This window comes from Populus nigra, chromosome 15 (genome assembly GCF_951802175.1).
Source record: "Populus nigra chromosome 15, ddPopNigr1.1, whole genome shotgun sequence".
Lineage (NCBI taxonomy): Eukaryota > Viridiplantae > Streptophyta > Magnoliopsida > Malpighiales > Salicaceae > Populus > Populus nigra.
In genome coordinates, this window is record NC_084866.1 from 14799201 (window position 1) to 14818665 (window position 19465).

General features: G+C 33.2%; 2 protein-coding genes across 3 annotated transcripts; both read right to left on the reverse strand.

Annotated features, from left to right (window-relative positions):
- Positions 1-1973: 1973 nt before the first annotated feature.
- Positions 1974-3825, reverse strand: LOC133674925 (uncharacterized). Of its 2 annotated transcripts, none has more exons than XM_062096220.1 (5): positions 3571-3825; positions 3330-3435; positions 3023-3207; positions 2487-2632; positions 1974-2080 (listed from the first exon to the last, which is right to left on the reverse strand). In XM_062096220.1, exons 1-5 carry the CDS (start codon positions 3732-3734, stop codon positions 1989-1991), a joined length of 693 nt encoding a protein of 230 aa, XP_061952204.1. In that variant the 5' UTR covers positions 3735-3825; the 3' UTR covers positions 1974-1988. The 2 variants fall into 2 exon arrangements, with proteins under 2 accessions (XP_061952204.1, XP_061952205.1); XM_062096221.1 differs by having other exon boundaries at positions 2013-2103.
- A 1397-nt stretch (positions 3826-5222) lies between these two features.
- LOC133674323 (cation transporter HKT1;3-like) lies at positions 5223-12866 on the reverse strand. Its single transcript, XM_062095370.1, has 4 exons — positions 11824-12866; positions 6872-7017; positions 5710-5928; positions 5223-5586 (listed from the first exon to the last, which is right to left on the reverse strand). Exons 1-4 carry the CDS (start codon positions 12847-12849, stop codon positions 5388-5390), a joined length of 1590 nt encoding a protein of 529 aa, XP_061951354.1. The 5' UTR covers positions 12850-12866; the 3' UTR covers positions 5223-5387.
- Between the last annotated feature and the right edge of the window lie 6599 nt (positions 12867-19465).

Consider the following 19465-nt stretch of genomic DNA (forward strand, 5'->3'; position numbering starts at 1 on the left):
TTCAATAAGGTCAAGGATAAATTTAATTACCAAAAAGAAATGGCATTACGTACTTGGCTATTTTTATTTATTTTTTAATTCTGATAAGATTTTTGCTCAATGTATTACGTACTTGGCTATTTTTATTAAAATTATATTTTTTGAATTATATATTATTTTTTGTTTTGACAAAAAAAAAAAACAGGTTTTTAATTATTAGTATTATAATTTATTGAATAAAAAACAATAATTAGAAAAAATATTCAATAAAAAATATATATAATAATTTGAACTAAAAAAGAAAAAATATATATTTTTAAGCAAAAACAATTTTCACAAAATGAAATATGATAGGGATTTTGTTTTTCATCAACACTATTGATCACTTGTTTGAATGTGTGTTGTTGTTGATGAATGAGAATTGAAGGTGGTAGAATTTGCGGATTTTTAGTATTCTTTCTCATTTTTTGAATGAAACTGTAATATCTTACATAAAATTAAAACAACACTGAGATTTATACATATTCTCTGTTATTATTACTTGCTTAAATGGATGGAGTATGGAAATATGAAATTACAATGATTGTTACAAACCAAACTTTTAAAATGTAATTAAGACTAAAAAATTACCAAAATTTGAACAAATCTCTTTTTTGATGAATAAATTCGACCAAATCCTTAATTCCCAAGCTTACGTTCGTGGCCATTTTTATTTTTAATTCTGATGAGATTTTTCGCTCATGACGTCCAGGGTTGGACACTTAGTTGTGCCAAACCTTGCTAACAAAATTACAGGGGACAAATGTATTTTTTTATTAAAATTATATTTTTTGAATTATATATTATTTTTTTGTTTTGACAAAAAAAAGGTTTTAAATTATTAGTGCATAGTTTATTGAATTAAAAACAATAATTAGAAAAAATATTCAATAAAAAATATAATAATTTGAACTAAAAAAGAATATATATATATATATATATATATATAAGCAAAAACAATTTTTTTTATTCAAGTATTTTTTTTTTGTTTTAAAGAAAACATGTTTCTTTTTATGAGAAGCATTGGACTAAAGCAACTTTGTAAAATAAAAGGATCAAAGTTAATTTTTCGCTCTAAAAATATACCATTTTAATTAAAAAAACAAAACAGTAACCATAACAAAATTTACAAACTTTAACATGATATGTTTTAAAATGGAATTGAGACTAAAAATTTACCAAATATCTTTTTTGATGAATAAATTCGACAAAATCCTTGCTAGATAAGTATAACCTTATCAATTAAAAAGGACAAAGCCAGGTATAGTCGACTGACAAAAGCCCAGAAGTTGAAGAACTTGACGGGCAATTTTCAGCAGAACCTAGTGAAAAAACTTAATTTCAGAATTAAATCGGCCCGGTGCTCGTGGAATATGCATAGAAACTACTAGTCCAAAGCCTTAATCCTTAAACATACAGTCTGCCAAACCCAATCTTGGAGCAACCAGTGAAGAAACTGAATGAAAATCGATACAACATTGCTTGAGCATGCATTTGCATTGGTTGATAAATTAGATAAACTTATTTAAATCTTAAAACTACAATAAAGAACGATGCACCTAGGCTCAGTACCATCAAGATAACAACTTGGATAAATTAAATGGGAAGATTGTCCGCCATAAAATAATAGCAATTGTTAAGTAAAACCAGGCTCGTCGCCAATATAGAATTATGTAGAGCTCACATAGAAAATGTTGCAAGGAGGGAACCGATAAGAGGATTTCAGGGGGTATTAATAAAGCCAATGCTGTGCGTTTCATTTACTTGTTTTTAATTAACTGTTAAGGCCACGTATGATAGGGGAAATGTGCTAGAATGACAAGGAAAGGAAAGACTCTCTGCTATATTTTGCGTTCTGTTGAAACAGAATGGCAGGCAGAAATTAACCATCAATACTCCAATATTTCCGGAGATTCCCTCTCTCACTCTTCTCTTCTCCCTCTCCCTCTCTCCTTCTCAGTCTCTGTATATTACCCAGCATCTTCAACCCTGACTTTTCCTGGTGCCACATCATTGATGGCATCTTCAATTTCATGAGGCTTAACATCTTTTCTCCAAGTATCTGGACATACAATTAATCAAAAACTAAAATCCAATCAATAAAAAGAACAAGTGATGAAACAGACTGTGAAATCCCACACAGTAAATATTTTTGAGGCATCATCCTTGTATCACCCATAAAAAAATAACTAATTCTGCTCAGCTTTAATCTTCTATATCCACAAAAAATGTCAACAGAACTTTTTCATCACAGGAAAATTTGAGGCTTTGGATTGAACCAAAAAAGGATCATAAATGGGTGGAAAACTGACATGATAAGTTTCACAAACTTAGCACACAATATTTGTTGATGTGGCTGGGAAACACAAAAAGTAGTGAAAGAAACAAGCCTTATGAATAAGAATACTAAAACATTGAATGTAATGTAAAATATAAGGAGCTGCAGAAAGAATAGGGCCTTAACATACAGAAAGAACAAACTTGTTGAAGAGCTGACACTCCTTTGTCAGTGCGCCCAGCAACACTAGCACAGCCTTCTAATGGCTTACATTGTTCTTTTAGCTGTTGAGCTTTCTTCTCATCAACAAATCTTCCGAGAGACTTTTCCACTAAGCTGAAAGACACGGAGAAGTGAACAGAAGAACATGAAAACAAATCCAAATAAAAAATAAATTATGAATTCGCTAACTCAGTTTCCCTGGATCATTTTAAAGGAAAAAAAAAAAAAGAAGGTAAATCCAAAGAAATTAAGAAAAAAATATTGGGGCATTTTGGCACAACATAAAAACATACCCAAATAACTGCATCCATCAAATATTTGAATGCAAAACAGTGTAATTTAGAGTAAAAGTCTCTCTAACAGTATTCATATCATACAGATTTCCTTTGAGACACAATAGATGCCTGTTTCCCCAAAACCTCATTACTAGTCGTGGAGAAAAGGAGCAAGATATGAGGCATCACATATTCCGTGTTCAGAACTTGAAACTGGCAAGCAACTCACCCTTGAACGGTATTCAAACTAGGCTGCTTTTGCCAACCATCAAATGAACCTCCATGATATGAAAGCACAATCTTGAATGTTACCCTTGCCCACCTCCCAGACTTATCTACATTTGAAACACCCTCTAATAATCCAGTTTCATTAGAAACCTCTTCAATTTTATCATCACAATGAACATCATGTGCCTGCAAACAAAATTCTTTAGCATCATGCAACAAAAAATTACAAGACCACACTGGATGCTTACAAATAACACAATTTGTATGCTAAAAATCCTAACTTTTTTAAGTTCCATAGTGAAAAATACCTGAGTTCCAAACAATTCCAACAATGACAATTGCCCATTAACACTTTTGGAGTAAAAATCAACCACTTCTTGCCAAGGCCTTGCATGCATGAATTGAAAGCTCTCCCTAACACCCCCAAATAATCAAAAAACAAGAAAACCAAGTTTAACTTGATTGAAACTGAAAACCCAGTTCGAGAAATATATAAAATCTCAAAAGAAGGAAAGTTTGTAATAAAGATGAGTTCTTTCTTGGTTTTACCTGGCAGTCCACCTTGAAAACTTGCAGGAATCAGTGTGGTTATATTGGACATAGACTTTGTCGTTTTGAGCTTCCATTACAACTGAGTTTTTAGTAAATCTTCGAGTCTGTTGTTTTGTAGTGATTGGAAGTGATTTCAGTGTCTGAAGGGAAGTCTTTAACATGTCTTCGCCATTAAACTCTTCCACTTGAGCTCACAACATGCGAAAGCAAAAATCTTTGTAAGCGCAGACCAGTGCTGTCTATAATGACTTCTCTACCCTTAGTGGAAGAAAAATTGAGCTAGAAATTAGCCCCTTGTATTTCTTAAATATGCAAAGTTTGCCCTTCTCAAATCTATTTTTTTGATAAATTAAACTTTTTTAAAAAAATTAACAAGAAGGGTAGGGATTTTTTTTTATAAATGAATTTTATGTTAGTGTAGTTATTAAAATTCTCGTACTTACTTTTTAATTAATATTTTGTTAATGTTTAAATTATTTTTGGGCAAAAAATTATTAATATTTTTTTATAATTTTTAAACTAGATAGGTCATTTAAAAGATTTTTGATCAGGTAGATTAACCACTAAATCAAGTTTAGAATCTATAAAAAAACCAATCTAATTTTTAATTAAAAATAATATCATTTAAAAAAATTAATAGATTTTGATTAAATTTTATTTAAGTTTTCCCAAAATTAACTAAATTATAGATTAATTCAAGTTTTTTACTAGGTTATATTATATCAATCCTATTTTTATTTTAATTGAAACTCCACTTCACCTCCAATTATAGTTTTTAGACCCGGCCTGGTGGTCGGCCTGGTCTAAGACCTGGATTCCTGGTTCCGGGTTTCGACCGAGTTGCCTGAGTCAATTCTTTTTTAAAAAAATCAAAATAACATCGTTTTAGTAAAAAAACAAAAGTCAACGAGTTGTGACCGGGTTTTTAACCTGGTTTTGTAAGGTCAACTTAGTTGCTAAATTTTTCCGTTTTATATTTTTTTCAACTCACCCCGATTTTAATGCCAAATCAATCAAGTCTCGAATTAATCCAGATTAAATTTTAAAATTATGAAAATAATTAAGTCACCGGTAATCCTGTGGGTTCGGTCAAGTTTTACAAATATATTCATTTTTTTTTTATTATTATTATTATTATAAATTTGGAAGATAATTGTAACAAGGCATCGAGCCCAAAAGGGTAGAGACGTAAGAGGCATTTATCCCACAAGGCACAAGATAATACAAAATTCCAACCTAAGCAATTAGTCTCGGAAAAGGAGCATCAGGTTTCAGCCCAATTAAAAGGACTAACCAAACTTCATATTATATATTATAGTTATTAGTCTTGATTTAATAAGATTAAATGAGAAATCCAAAACTTGAACTGGTTTGAATTTAATTTTTAATTAAATCAAATAAAATATTAATTTAGCAAGACTTGTCCCACTAACCTGAGTTTTCAGTGATTTAAGTGCTCAACCAAACTCATCTAACTCAAAAACCAAGAAAAAAAAACCATGATTAATTCTAATTAATTTAACAAACTAATTTTTTTGAGTTAATTCTCCAGTTAAGTATGAAAACTATATCTCTTAGCCTACCTCTAAATATCCATTTGCACGAGAATTATAGCAATTATTCTTGAATTTTATTTTCATATTAAAACAAAATAATTGCTTCATTTTTATATTATGTACTTTGTTGAATACCTGCTCTCTCCTAAAAAAAAGAAGAGAAGAATAATTATGCCACTTCGAGGACTAATTAATTATATATATAAACATGCATGGCGCCACACTATGTATATTGCTGATATTTCCATGTCTCCATGATCACAAGAGTTCCCAAGCTCTGCCACCATCCATATTGAACTTCTTAAGTCTTCCAAACACCATCACCACTATGAGAATAATCTTCCCCTCATCACTCCATTTCCCTGAGAATCCATAAAATTTGTTCACACAATTACTATTAGGTTGTGTTTGCCTGTCACAACTGTAGCCTGTTGTAAACCCTACACTTCCATATGCACTGCACCAGAAAAAAGAAAATCAATATCAAAGATGTTAATTAGCTAATTACCACATTTATTTCATCAATTATAATAAAAATTGAGGTCAAGATCCAAGGAAAAAAAGGCAAAAATATTTGTACCTGACTACCTCAACCACAATATTCAATACATTGAAATTGAGAGGATCTTCCTTCAGTTTTTGCCTCTCTGTGATGCATACAAGGATGATGAAAATAGCTAAATATGATAGTTGAGAGAACAGTATATTCTCCAAAAGCTTTCCCCTTCTGTTTCTTTTCTTCTTATATATTTCTTCGTCATCTTTTACGGGGAGGAAAGAAGTATAAGGAGGAAGATACCTGAAAAATAAAATGGATAAAGCTATTTCAATGTATATATATTCTATTTTCTTAGTATGAGAAATAATATTTTATGAAGTTAACAATGAAAATAAAATATGAATTCTTTTGGGTAAGGTCAGAAGTGGAGTTTTCAAGTCATATAAAATTTTAGATTAAAGTCTACTTCAGTAATCCTAAGATTATTTCGTACCCTAGGTTTCATTATTGGCTTTTCAAGTTTGATCAGGATTTTCCATTTATTCTATAAAATAATAATGATATACAAAATTATTAAATCCTTACAGCAAATTAACTTACTTAACCTTCAAACTAAAACCTAGTTTTTTTAAAGAAAAAATTTAGAAATCAAACCGAGTTCTAACCAACAAAATTGCAGATTGACTTGAATGATTGACTAGAACAACTCATATTTGATTTAATTTAAAATTAATTTAAATTAAATTTTAGGATGGCAAATCACTAAATTGATCCGTTGAATAGAAACTACTTTATAATAAAAAAAAACTGCTTTATAATATAACAAAAACATTATGAATAGAAACTACTTTATAATAAAAAGAAAAGTAAATGAATAGCATGTGAGGACTAACTCAATCTACTCCTTATATTGTTAGTTCATTCCTCACTCTTTTTTTATGATTTATTTAATTTGGACATTTTCTGATTATGAGGCTGTTCTGTGTACCAATTACCAAAACAACAAAAGGAAAATGGGAAAATGCCACCTTTCTTATAGACAAAATACATAGAAACTATAGGTTATAAATTTAGACAATCCAACCATATACATGTCAAAAATAAGGATATCGTATACAAGTTTGCCTTTTTCGTGAGTCTCCTATCCAAGGGTCCAAAAATCAAATCTCCTGTCCTTGTTATTGCATGGAACATGGATTTATGCGTTATTTAAACTTAGCTAGAGAGGAAAGAGAACACTTACATCATGACCACAAACAGCACCAAGATAGCTGAGGAGATGGTTGAGAGGTCGACGATGCTTTCTCCAGCATATCTTGTATTCATGGTCTGAAAAAATACTCCTATAGTTTTTTGGTAAGAATTTAGACCGCTTAATCCAGCTGAATTCTGTTAAATTAATTGAGATCAAATAGAGAAAAGGAGGCTAGAATTCTGAATAATCTGTATATTATGAATGCTTAGTCTTAACCTAAATACAAATAGAGTATATATAGGTCAAACTGAAAGTACTATTCTACCCTTAATAAATAAGACCACATAAATATTATTTAACATCTCCCCTCAAACTCACGATGCGGCAGCTACAAGCATCGAGAGTTTGCCAACCAGAAAATGAAAAACGAGAGATGGAATGCGCCTTAGTAAAGAAATCTGCAAGGAAGAAGGAACAAAAGGCAAAGCAATGGTGCCATGTTTGAGATGATGACGAGTAAGATGACAATCGATCTCAATGTGCTTAGTGCGCTAATGAAAAACCGAGTTATGAGCAATCTGAATAGAACTCTGGTTGTCACAATACATAGGAGTAGGATGAGAAAAGAAAATTCTCATATCAGCAAGTAACCAACGTAACCAAACAATCTCTTTGGTAGTAGATGCCATGGCACGATATTCTGCTTCGGTGGATGATTGAGAAACAATAGATTGTTTCTTGCTCTTCCAAGAAATAAGAGAATCACCTAAAAAGATACAGAACCCGGTAACAGACTTGCGATCTGTGGGATCACTACCATGATCAGCATCAGAGTATGCACGCAACTCCAAGGAAGAGGTGGATGAAAGTAAAAGACTCTGAAAAACTGTACCCCGAAGATATCGCAAAATACGAAGAACAGTTGCCCAGTGAACAGTAGTATGAGAAGCAACAAACTGACTAACAACATGAACAGCATATGCAATATCTGGACGAGTAATGGTGAGATATACCAAACTCCCAACAATAGTGCGGTATAAAGTAGGATCTGTCAAAGGTAAACCATCAGAAGAAGAGTACCTTGCGTTAACCTCAATAGGAGTATCTACAGTTTTGTTATCAGTAAGTCTAGCCCGCTCAAGAATATCTGCAACATATTTCGACTGAGAAAGAAGGTAACCTCTAGGTGAGTATGCTACCTCAATACCCAGGAAATATCGAAGATAACCCAAATCCTTCATTTCAAATCGTCTAGCCAACTCTATCTTCAAAACTGAAATACCATCAATATCATCACCAGTAATAATCATGTCATCAACATATAAAGACAGAATGATACGACCTGCATCAGTGCACTTAATAAAAAGAGCAGAATCATGACTGCTAGAAACAAAGCCAAGAGACGAGATCACAATAGAGAATTTCTCAAACCAAACACGAGGTGCTTGTTTGAGACCATATAATGCTTTTTTAAGCTTACAAACATTTCTAGAGTCATGTGAAATACCAGGAGGGGGTGCCATATAAACTTCTTCTTGAAGATCTCCATTCAAGAATGCATTTTTAACATCAAGCTGAGAAATATGCCACTGACGAACCGAAGCTACGGCAATAAGAGTGCGAATAGTAGTCATTTTTGCAACCGGGGCAAATGTCTCCTCATAGTCCATACCATACTGTTGAGAGTATCCTTTTGCAACCAGCCTAGCTTTATATCGCTCAATAGACCCATCAGAATTAGTCTTGATCTTATACACCCAACGACAACCAACAACACTCTTACCAGGAGGTAGAGGAACCAGATCCCAAGTATCTGTCTTATGCAAAGCAGAAAGTTCCTCATCCATAGCTTGCTGCCAAAGCGGATCAAAAATTGCCTCTTTATAGGAAGAGGGCTCAAAGAGACAATGAATAGAAGCTAAAAAGGAAGTAAATGATGAAGAATAACAAGAATAAGCAAAATCTGGTAGTTTTGTGGACTTACGAATGCGGATGGACTGACGTGGAGGTAGATCCACAATCTCAGATGAAGCTTGAGGGGCTGTAGATGAGAATGGAGCTTCAGATGTGCTAGAGAGTAAAGTACCAGTACCTGCAGAGTTATGAGTACAAATTGATCGAACATAGGGAGAGGTATCATTACCAGAATCCTCAGAAAAAGGATCTATATGAATAAGATCAGATTTTGTCAGGCTATGAGTAGTGGATGGAATAGAAAAGAAAGGTATATGCTCAAGGAAGACAACATGACGAGACACATAAAGTTTCTGAGTTATTGGATCAAAACAACGATACCCCTTTTTACCTTCATCATAACCTAGAAAGACACAAATAGCGGATCGAGAGGATAGCTTACTGCGTTCTACATGAGGACGAAGAACGAAACAAGTACAACCAAAAAATCTAAATGAGGAATAATCAGGGACATACCCATATAACTTTTCAAAAGGAGATAGACCCAAACTATGAGAAGATGGAATTGTATTAATCAAACTTACAGCAGTAAGAACAGCTTCTCCCCAAAACTCACTAGGAACAAAGGCAGACAACAAGAGAGAACGAGCAGTTTCAACAATGTGCCTATGTTTTCTTTCAGCTACACCATTTTGTTCAGGAGTATCTGTACATGAAGTTTGGTGGATGGTTCCATCTAAGGCAAGCATTTGACAAAATTTATTAGAAGTGTATTCCCCACCCAAATCACATCTAAAGCATTTGATCACAGCAGAATGTTGAGTTTTGATAAGAGCTCGAAAAGCTGCATATATCTCAAAGAATTCAGAACGATGTTTCATTAAATAAACCCAACAATAACGAGTATGATCATCAATAAAAAAGACATAATATCGAGACCCTCCTTTTGTGGAAACAGGAGAAGGTCCCCATATATCAGAATGAATCAAATCAAATGGTGAAGATGAAACAGAAATACTTCGATTAAAAGGTAAAGCAGAAAATTTTGCCAGTTTACATCCACTACAATCAGAAATGTCACAAGTTTTCAAATTTCCTAAAGCTCCTGTGGATGCCAAAAATCTCAAACGAGAAGATGAAACATGACCTAGACGGGAATGCCATAAATAAAAACTAGAAGATGAAAGACTCAAACGAAAAGAAGACAAATCAGCAGTAGTAGTAGCAGCGGTAGCAGCAGCAACTAGCACTTTTAACTCATCCAAAATATATAGTTCATTCTCCCTACGGCCTGTCCCAATCAACTTCTGAGACTGCAGATCCTGTACACAACAAAAAGAACCAGAAAACATGACTAAATAATCACCAGAATCACATATTTGACCAACAGACGCAAGATTCAATTTGAGTTTTGGAATAAGATAAACATTAAGGAGAGACAAGTGAGGTGTGACAACAGAACCAACACCTGCTAAGGGCATGGGAGTGCCATCAGCAGTCATAACAAGAATGGAGGACAAAGGGGACACTGAGGTAAAAGATGAGGAATCTGGAGACATATGATGGGAAGCACCAGAATCCAAGACCCATTCAGAATGTGACATACCTGAGGAATTATGAGGCAACTGACCTATGGAAGAAGCGGACATTGCTTGTGGCTGCAAGGAGAGAAACTTCTGAAATTGCTCAGCCAAAGTATTAGGATCGGTAATAGAGCCTGGGGAAGCTACTGCTGCAGTATTGTGGTGTGGTGGTTTATAACCCTGAGGTGGTCGATGAGCATTAGATTGTGACTGACTGCTAGACTTCCAAGCTTGATTCTGCTGTCTCAACTTAGGACACTGAGCCTTCCAATGACCTTTATGCTTACAGAAACTGCACTCATCAAAGCCAACCCTTGTGTAAGGCTTGTTCTGATGATTAGAGAATGGCTTAGAAGGTACTGCTAGTACAGAAGGATTTGAAGCAGAAAGAATTCCCTTTTCAGAATAAGACTGAAGACGTATTTCTTCAGCCAATAACTCACTGACAACAGAGTCAACAGAAGGCAGTGGAGTACGATGCAGAATTGAACCTCTAAGTCCTTCGAAGTCACTGCGAAGCGCTGTTAAAAACTGTACCAATCGTTGCTGCTCTCTACGCTCAATATAGGCACCACATGCCTTTAATTCTGCTGATTCTGTAAGAGCCAATTGATCCCAAAGATCTGTCATAGCAGAATAAAACTCTTGAATACTCATATTCTTTTGATGAAGAGCTCGTAAGTCATTCTCTAATTGGTACTGTTTTGCAAAATTTGATTGCGTGAATAACCTTTGCAGATGATCCCAAACCTCTTTTGCTGTCTCATACTTCGCCAACTGCGTACCTATCGAATGCTCAACAGAATTGTTGATCCAAGTAATGATCTTTGCATTATTTGCTTCCCATGTATCTATCAAAACAACATCCCCCTCCTCAATATTCTTAGGTATTATATAAGTTCCACTAACATACCCCCACATCTTCTTACCCTTAAGAAAATTTCGCATTACATAGCTCCAATACGAATAGTTCTTCCCATCCAACCTCACACTCATAGACTGAAGCGAATCATCTCTTTCAGTAGCCATAATTAACAATCACAGAGAACCAGAATGCAAAAGCAGCGGAAAACAAAATACCAAATTGCAGAAACTGAACAGAGATTGCAGAAACTAAACAAATATCTTCTCAAAATTAAACGATTACTCAAAAACACAAAACCAATTTGCAGAAACTGAACGCAAATACCAAATTGCAAAAGCTGAAGGGTAGACGAAATACCAAAATAATTGCAGAAACTGACAAAATACCAAATTTTGCAGAAGCGGAAGACAAAATCTCACTCCAAAAAATTGGATCCGCGAACTTGTGCTTGGGATTAAGCCTCGTTTCATAAAACCAGCTCTGATACCATGTTAAATTAATTGAGATCAAATAGAGAAAAAGAGGCTAGAATTCTGAATAATCTGTATATTATGAATGCTTAGTCTTAACCTAAATACAAATAGAGTATATATAGATCAAACTGAAAGTACTATTCTACCCTTAATAAATAAGACCACATAAATATTATTTAACAAATTCCACTCCATGGAGCAAAATAATATAAATTGAGTGATGATAAACCCAAAAACAGTAACGACCAAATAAGAAGAATGCTGGCTTGGTAGCAAGTGAAAATATCCAATTTCACTTGTTTTCTTCAAGAGGTAATTTGATTCTACTCTCTTGAAAAACTTTCCCAGGAACCAAACACAGAATCTTAGGCAAGAGGGAAATAGGGTGTTTCCAAGAAGAATCTGAGGGATGAGGATGAGTAGGAGGCCTGAGTTATTCTTAAAGACCACCATGTTTTCGTTTGTTGGAAGAAAACCACAGTTGGCAAAAGTTGAAACAACAGAAAAGATAGAAAATGTTAGCAAGTTTAGCCCCTTGTTTTTTAGCACATTTCTTGCACTAGAAACATGGGCTAGGTAGGTTGAAACTAGGGAAACTCCTAGAACTTGAACAGTTATAAAATATCCCAAAACCACAAAACACAAAAACTTGATCGATTTGTACTTCAAGAAATCTACACTACTATCTAATGAAGTTTCATGATTTCCTGATTCAAGATTTTCAAAATCTTGTTTTTCTGCCATTACCAACTCAGATTGGTAAGTGCTAGGATCATTGTTTGCAAGGGAAGAAATTTTGTTTTCCATTTTCTTAAGTTGAGACTTCTTGAAATGAAGTCCAACCATGGAAGTGAAGATTTCTCCACCAATGAGCATTAAAATGGTTAAAACAATGAGTTGGGAATTGGAGAAAACTTCCATTTCAACAGTTGACATACTTGAAACTGTGGTGGCAGACACGGATGTGAAGAACAGATCTAAGCTCCTAGGCTTAAAAGAATCATGGGTTCTTGGCTTCAAAACCTTCAGAACAACAAAACCAAAGAAAGAAACGCAGAGAAAATAACAAAGTTGAATACAAAAAGAATTCACTCTAACAGCAAGGATTAGACGGTAGAAACATGACATTAGACACCAAGTTGAGCTACAAAGATGGTGCGAGGCTTTGCTAAAAGAACAAATATTTGTCATCCCTAATCACTTTGAAAGGAAATTGTAGTATTGTAGTCCACTAAGGGAGCAAATTGGGAAGAGGGTCCGTGAGTCTATATATAGGGAATGATGTTCATGGTTCACAATTCTTGGCTAGGGAGGTGGTGAAGTTAACCTTGGAACATGGCTACATGTTGAAGCCTATGCCTCTAGTAATTAAGTAAACTGTGGAAGGAAGACAAGCATACGGGATTAGGGGAGGAAAATTCTTCATTGGATATGGTGGTCGGTTGAGTTGTGGATTAGAGCGTATTTAAGTCTGTCCAATGGTAGAGTGACATGTTGAACAACACCTCCCCAAGAATGCTTGATGCAGGGTGGATAACACATGTCGTGTTTTTAAATCATTGCCCACGGTTAACATTAATAGAAATACTTTTTTTTTATCAAAAATAGTTTGAGATACTCAAATAAAATAAAAAAAAATTCGAGTACTAAAAATTCACAATTATATACACACACATATTTCGGGTCAAAGACAGTTGAGATTTGGAATTTCAATATCTAGGCATTTAGGTCATAACCTCGAAAGAAGAAGGTATATATATATATATATATATATATATATATATATATATATATATATATATATATATATATATAATCTGAACCTTTTGATGAATGAGAGGAGCTATTGCAAGTTGAGTTCCATGAAAATATTTTTTCATGAGGAAACGTTAACTTGTAAAATGATGTTAAAATCTTGATAATGTATATTCTAAAGAGTAATATATCTCATCAACATGGGAGGCACCGGCATGCAAATTAAGTTTCAAATCAATGGTCTCTTGTTAGAATTCATTTCATGACTTGTCTCATTACATGATTCTTTATTGAAAGATATATTATATCCATAGTTTTTAAATCTTAATCAAGTTAGTTTGGACAAGTTCTAAGTCACAAATTAGTTGACTCAAGTCAACCAGATTAATTTTATTTTTATTATTTTACAAGAAAATAAAAATGATATCATTTTAAAAAAATTAACAAGAATTTTAATTGAGTTTTTTATGTTAATCAAGTCTTACATCAATCCGGATTTTTTACTAGATCATATTAGATAATTTTTTTTTTTTGAAACTCAATCTAATTTAAAGCTTAAATTTCTCAGATTACAGGTCAACCAACCTCATCATATTGAGTTTTAAAACAATGATTTTACTCCAAATTGTATTTCTTGATGTGGCAAGATGCATAAATGTTTTTCCAAATCTTATTAATTTTATGATTTGTGGTGGGTTTTGTATCAATATCAAACAAAAAAGTGCAAGAGTGTTACGGGTAGGATTGAGGAAGGTTCAAACCAATAATTGAAGCATCAACTCTAAAGAATGACCTTGTTATAAAACGAAATAAACTCTAAAGAGTGCAATTATTTCATTTTATAATGGATTAATTAATCAATTAATTGGACCATTTTATGCCAATCGTTAGGGGATATATGGTACTGATAATAATAAAAAATCCATAATAAACTCAAGTTTATTTTTTTTCTTTCGAACTTTATTTATAATAAAGAAAAACAATACTAGAAGATGGGCTTAAATAAGAATTTATTTTTTATACATGGAAAGCATTAGCATTCCATCAAATATTGTCTAATCCATCCTTTGATTTCTTATAATTAAAACATGTGACAAAAAAATTGGATTTCTTTTACAATACAGCAAAGAAGTTGTAACAAAAAAAATTATAAAAAAGGGTAAAATATTTTTTTTTAGTAATAGTCAAAAGAAAGTTTTATTAAGAAAATAGCTACAAAAATAGTAGCCTAACTTATATTAGATGAACAAATAAAGAAAAGAAAAAAGAGAAAAGAAAATCATAAAAACTACTGCATGAAATAGAGAGCGCACCAATTAGGAGAAACAAAAAAAAATATAAGAAACTAATTCCTTTCTGCTGAACATTCTCTATATTAAGCTCTAAAAGGATGGAATCAAGCCTCAACAATAAACACAATACTTTGGCGTACCTTAGAGAAACAGATTTGTAGGTTAGGAGTGTTAGAGAATAATATAAATCATATCCTGAGATCTCATCTAATAGCTTAAGCTATTGGGTTGAGATGGTTCTTTGACATGATATTAGAGTCTTGATGACTAAGCGGTCACGAGTTCGAATCTCACCATCCCCATTTATTTAATAAAAATTAAGCACAATGTTACGTGGGTCTATGCAAGTTTCAAACCTAAAAGGGCTTTCACTTGAGGGGATGTGTTAGAGAATAATATAAATCATATCCTAGGATCTCACCTAACCATTTAAGTTATTGAATTAAGAAAGTTTTTTAACAAGAAACAGCGTCATCCTGCTTAATGCCTTAAAAAAAAGGTAGGATATTAAGAAGTAAAATACTACAATTGTATTATATAATTGGTAAAACGTATAATTTTGCTCACTAATTAAACAATCAATAAAGAACCTAATCATGGAAGAAAAATTTATATATGAATACCAATCTTTGTCTATGAAAGTACGTCATTCTATACCTAGAGACCTAGAGTGAGAGAGAGCTACGTAACCTGATACTTACTTTTATATATATATATATGCCCCTCCTGCATTTTAAAGGGTATTTATAGAGAAATTTTTAAGGGAACCCTCAATTGGGTATGTTTAATTAGGATTTTAAAAAACTTTAAGCGTAGGATTAGATTATGAAAAAAAGTGGATAAAGATATTTATTCTTTATTTTTCTCTTTTTAATTTTAAAAAGTCTCCAGCTAGCTCTCTACTGACACTCACTATTTTTTTTCTCTTCATTTTTTTTTTGGGTACTCGAACAAAAATAAAAAATGAAAAAAAAATGCCAAACATGTCAAAAATATACGAAATATATTAGATTTTGAAAATGTTGAGAAATTTATGTGCTTAAAAAACTTTGAGAAATAGGTAAATATATAGTTCGATTTTGTGGTAATTAACATGGTGCCAGGACTTCAAAACTTTTCTAAGCATAGCTGTTTGCTTTTAAAAGGAAATTGTTTAGTCCCATACGATAATAAAAACACAGTTTTAAAAGAGTTTTGTTTTATTTTCTCTTGTAATAATAATAGATAAATTAATCAAGTTCCAATACCATGTAATTATAGTACTCAAACTCATATTACTTTTACATAAAATCTTAATTTATCAAGATGGAGAGTCAAATTAAAATATGGATCAAATCAGGACTTCTTTTTTTTTGTCAATTTATGACGGAAATAATTTTTTATGACTTAATAAGGCATGTAATTTACTAAAATCTCATTTTTATTTATTTAAGTTTCAGTTAAATTTATTAGATTTTTCTTGGTTAGAAACAACAATAATAAATTCATCAAACATGAACCAATTATGAATTAGACTTCTCTCATCTGCTACGTTATAACTATTTTAAAAAATTTAGACATTTTTGTATTTGGTTAGTGCATTTTAGAATAGAAAAAATAGATACAAAAAAAATATAAATGTGTTTAATTGGAAGGATGAAGATAATTATATAAAATAAATATATTATTATGATAATCTTAAAATAAATTTATATCATTTCAAAACAGAATGTAAAAAAAAAACAAGATATGTTTCTTGTCTTTATCTTTTTTTGTCTTAAAACAATCACAAAACCTATATTAAAATCAATATTGCTCCATTATGAACAAATCAAATAATAATAATAATAATAATGTCAACAAATCTTTGAATGGTCACAAAGACTTGAATAATTGAATAATTGCTCCTGAAATAGATTTATTAAAACCCACTAGCTACTTGAATAATTGCTCAGAAACTAGCACAACAAGACGTGTCATAGGACAAAACGTACCATGCTAGTTTTAATAAACTAAAAGTGCTGATAAAAGCAAGAATGAATAATGAAGTACCTGTCGTTGTAACAAGAGTACGTACTGCCTTGTGAGAAAGCTATACATTCACACAATCTGTTTTCTATGTGTATGATTAATTATGCATCCTGCATCTATAGCGACTTATCCCAAATAATGTCATGTATTTTATTTCAGTCTATGATCAACGTAATTAAGCCACAGATAAAAGCTACTTAATTCTCTTTTCTTTATTTAATTTATTCTCCCCCATAATTTTGGATGATGTCAGATTTTGATACATAGTAACCATTAACTTCACCAAAGATAAATTAACAGTGTTATTCCAATCTTTAAATTACATTCACTATTATTCCATGAAGTTTTTGATGCATTTTTGAGCGAAAAATATTTTAAAAAACAATCGCTGCCGCACTCTCATATATCTTCTAAACTTGGCTTTGTCCATGACCCGTTTCAAGACACGAATCACGGATTAAATAGGTCAACCCATATTGATTCGGGTCAGTTCAAAATAACACCACTTCAAATTTATTTTTTAAAGTTTAAATAATGTTGTTGTGACTTTTATAAAAAAATATCAAACTAAGTTTTGTCCAGAGTAATTAGGTTATAAATTGATCTATTAGATTTAACTAATTCAATTCTCACCGGCTCACATTCACTAAGTAATTAAGATAGTAATTAAATTATAAATAATCCTAGGAGTCAAAACGTTTGAGCTTAATTTAACTTTATTGATCAAGGCTTTGCCAATTCGTTTGATCATGGTTGAATTCCAACATAATCCCATGTGGAAACCGCGTAACTATAGAGATCAGAATATTTTATCTGAATTATTGTGTTTATTTATTTCTTTGAGAATATTTGAATGTTATACTTTATTATTAAGGGTTTTTATAATGAAATTATTTCAGTAAAAAAATGGTCGGTCTTATATATTACTTGGCTTTGATTTATACATTTATATGTAATCTTAAGTAAAGAGGTAGATGCATGCTGCCCATGTCGTGCTCTCACATGGCAATCGCCATGTGTTAGTTGCCTTCAATTAACACTTCTCTTACTTCTTTTTCTAGGCTGTTTTCTTTTGACCTTTTTTTTTTCTTGTGATGAAAGTCAACCGGGAGAAATTTTATAGTTATAATTATTTATATTTGTAGAGCATAGAAGATAGAGGAGAGAGGAGAGAGAGTATGTGATAATTAAAATTATAAAGAGGTTAAAATTGTTTCTTGTACTCAGTACTCCTCTGGTGGCAAACCTTTCTGGAGCAATGGACATGAAAACAGGCAAAAATTTTGAAAAAGGAAGGGACCATGTCAAATCTGCAACAACAGATACCACGCAGATGATACATGTCGTTTTTGCTATGGACCACCAGCTTTATATATCCTCCTCTCTTCCAACTAGCTCCTACTGCCAACATGTCTACCTTAGAAAACTCACAAGCATGGTATCCTGTGTTATGGTATCCTGAGACAGTGGCGACCAAACACATCACTCCTGACCTGGCCAGCCTGAGTATTTCTGGTGATAACAAGGACGCAAATGACATCTATGGTGATTCCGTAGATTACAACTATTGCCAACCATATCCTTGCAGCATTTGAGCTCCTGCATTTGGCATTCCAAACATGCCCTAGAGAGTGGATGTTCTTTTTGTTGGTGGGAGAAACCACTGGTGGTGGCTTTGAAACACTCAGAGGGGATAAAACACAAAGTTTTATTTCAAGAACAAAAGCTTACAGGAGCAAAAATAAACATAAAAGCTTAATACACGCCCTCTCTCTTTCTCTCTAGTATAAGCTGGTGTTGTCTGATGTCTGATGCCTTGTTGTGTACAATAGGCTTCAAAGTCATTTGCTGTATATTCTCCACCTTGATCAGATCTCACTGTTCTAATTATGTAGCCACTTTGCTTCTCCACAATTGCTTTAAAATCTTTAAAACAATTGAATACTTCTGACTTTCTCTTCAGAAAGTATATCCACGTCTTTCTGCTAAAATCATCAATAAAAGTGAGGAAGTACCTATTTTGTCCAGTCGACATAGGCGTAATTGGGTCACACACATCTGTGTATACTAACTCCAGTGGCCTCTTGTAAAGCATCTTCTTTTTCTTTGGACTCTGGTTCATCATAACCATAGTGTATAATCTCCAAACACTCTTGTGAACCAAGGAATGCCTTTAATTTGATGCACCAACTATCATAGTTGTTTTGGTCAGCTTCGGGATGAGTGTTTGTGTACTTTCTTTAGTCATTTTGCTCTTTGAATGACTATATCTCCTTCTGGGAGTTGAATTTGGCAAAACGGACACTATAGATCGATCCGGAATGGTCGAAATAGTCGGGAACCGGTCTGACTTTGTTGAAACTGGGTCAGCAAATGGGTGAACCGGACAAAAAACCAATTCTGTACGGCGGGCGGTTCGCTGGGTTGAACTGGGAATATTCTGTGGAATATTCTATCGGCTCGGCTTCGGCTAATAGCGGCTCGGCTTGAAAAGGGAATATGCTCAAGAATATTCTTCGGCTCGGCTGGAGGCTCGGCTGGAGGCTTGGCTTGAGGCTCGGCTCGGCGCGGCTTAACGGCTCAAATATGGCGCGCGTGTGTCTCAGTCGTCGTCTACCTCGGGGCGCGTGGTCTGCGCGTGGGAAAACAGTGCCGAATATTCAGGAGGCGCGTGTGGCTCACCCCGGTGTCCGATTGAGCTGAATGTTGCAGCAGGGAGTTCGTATGGATGAGCTCAACACGGTGGAATG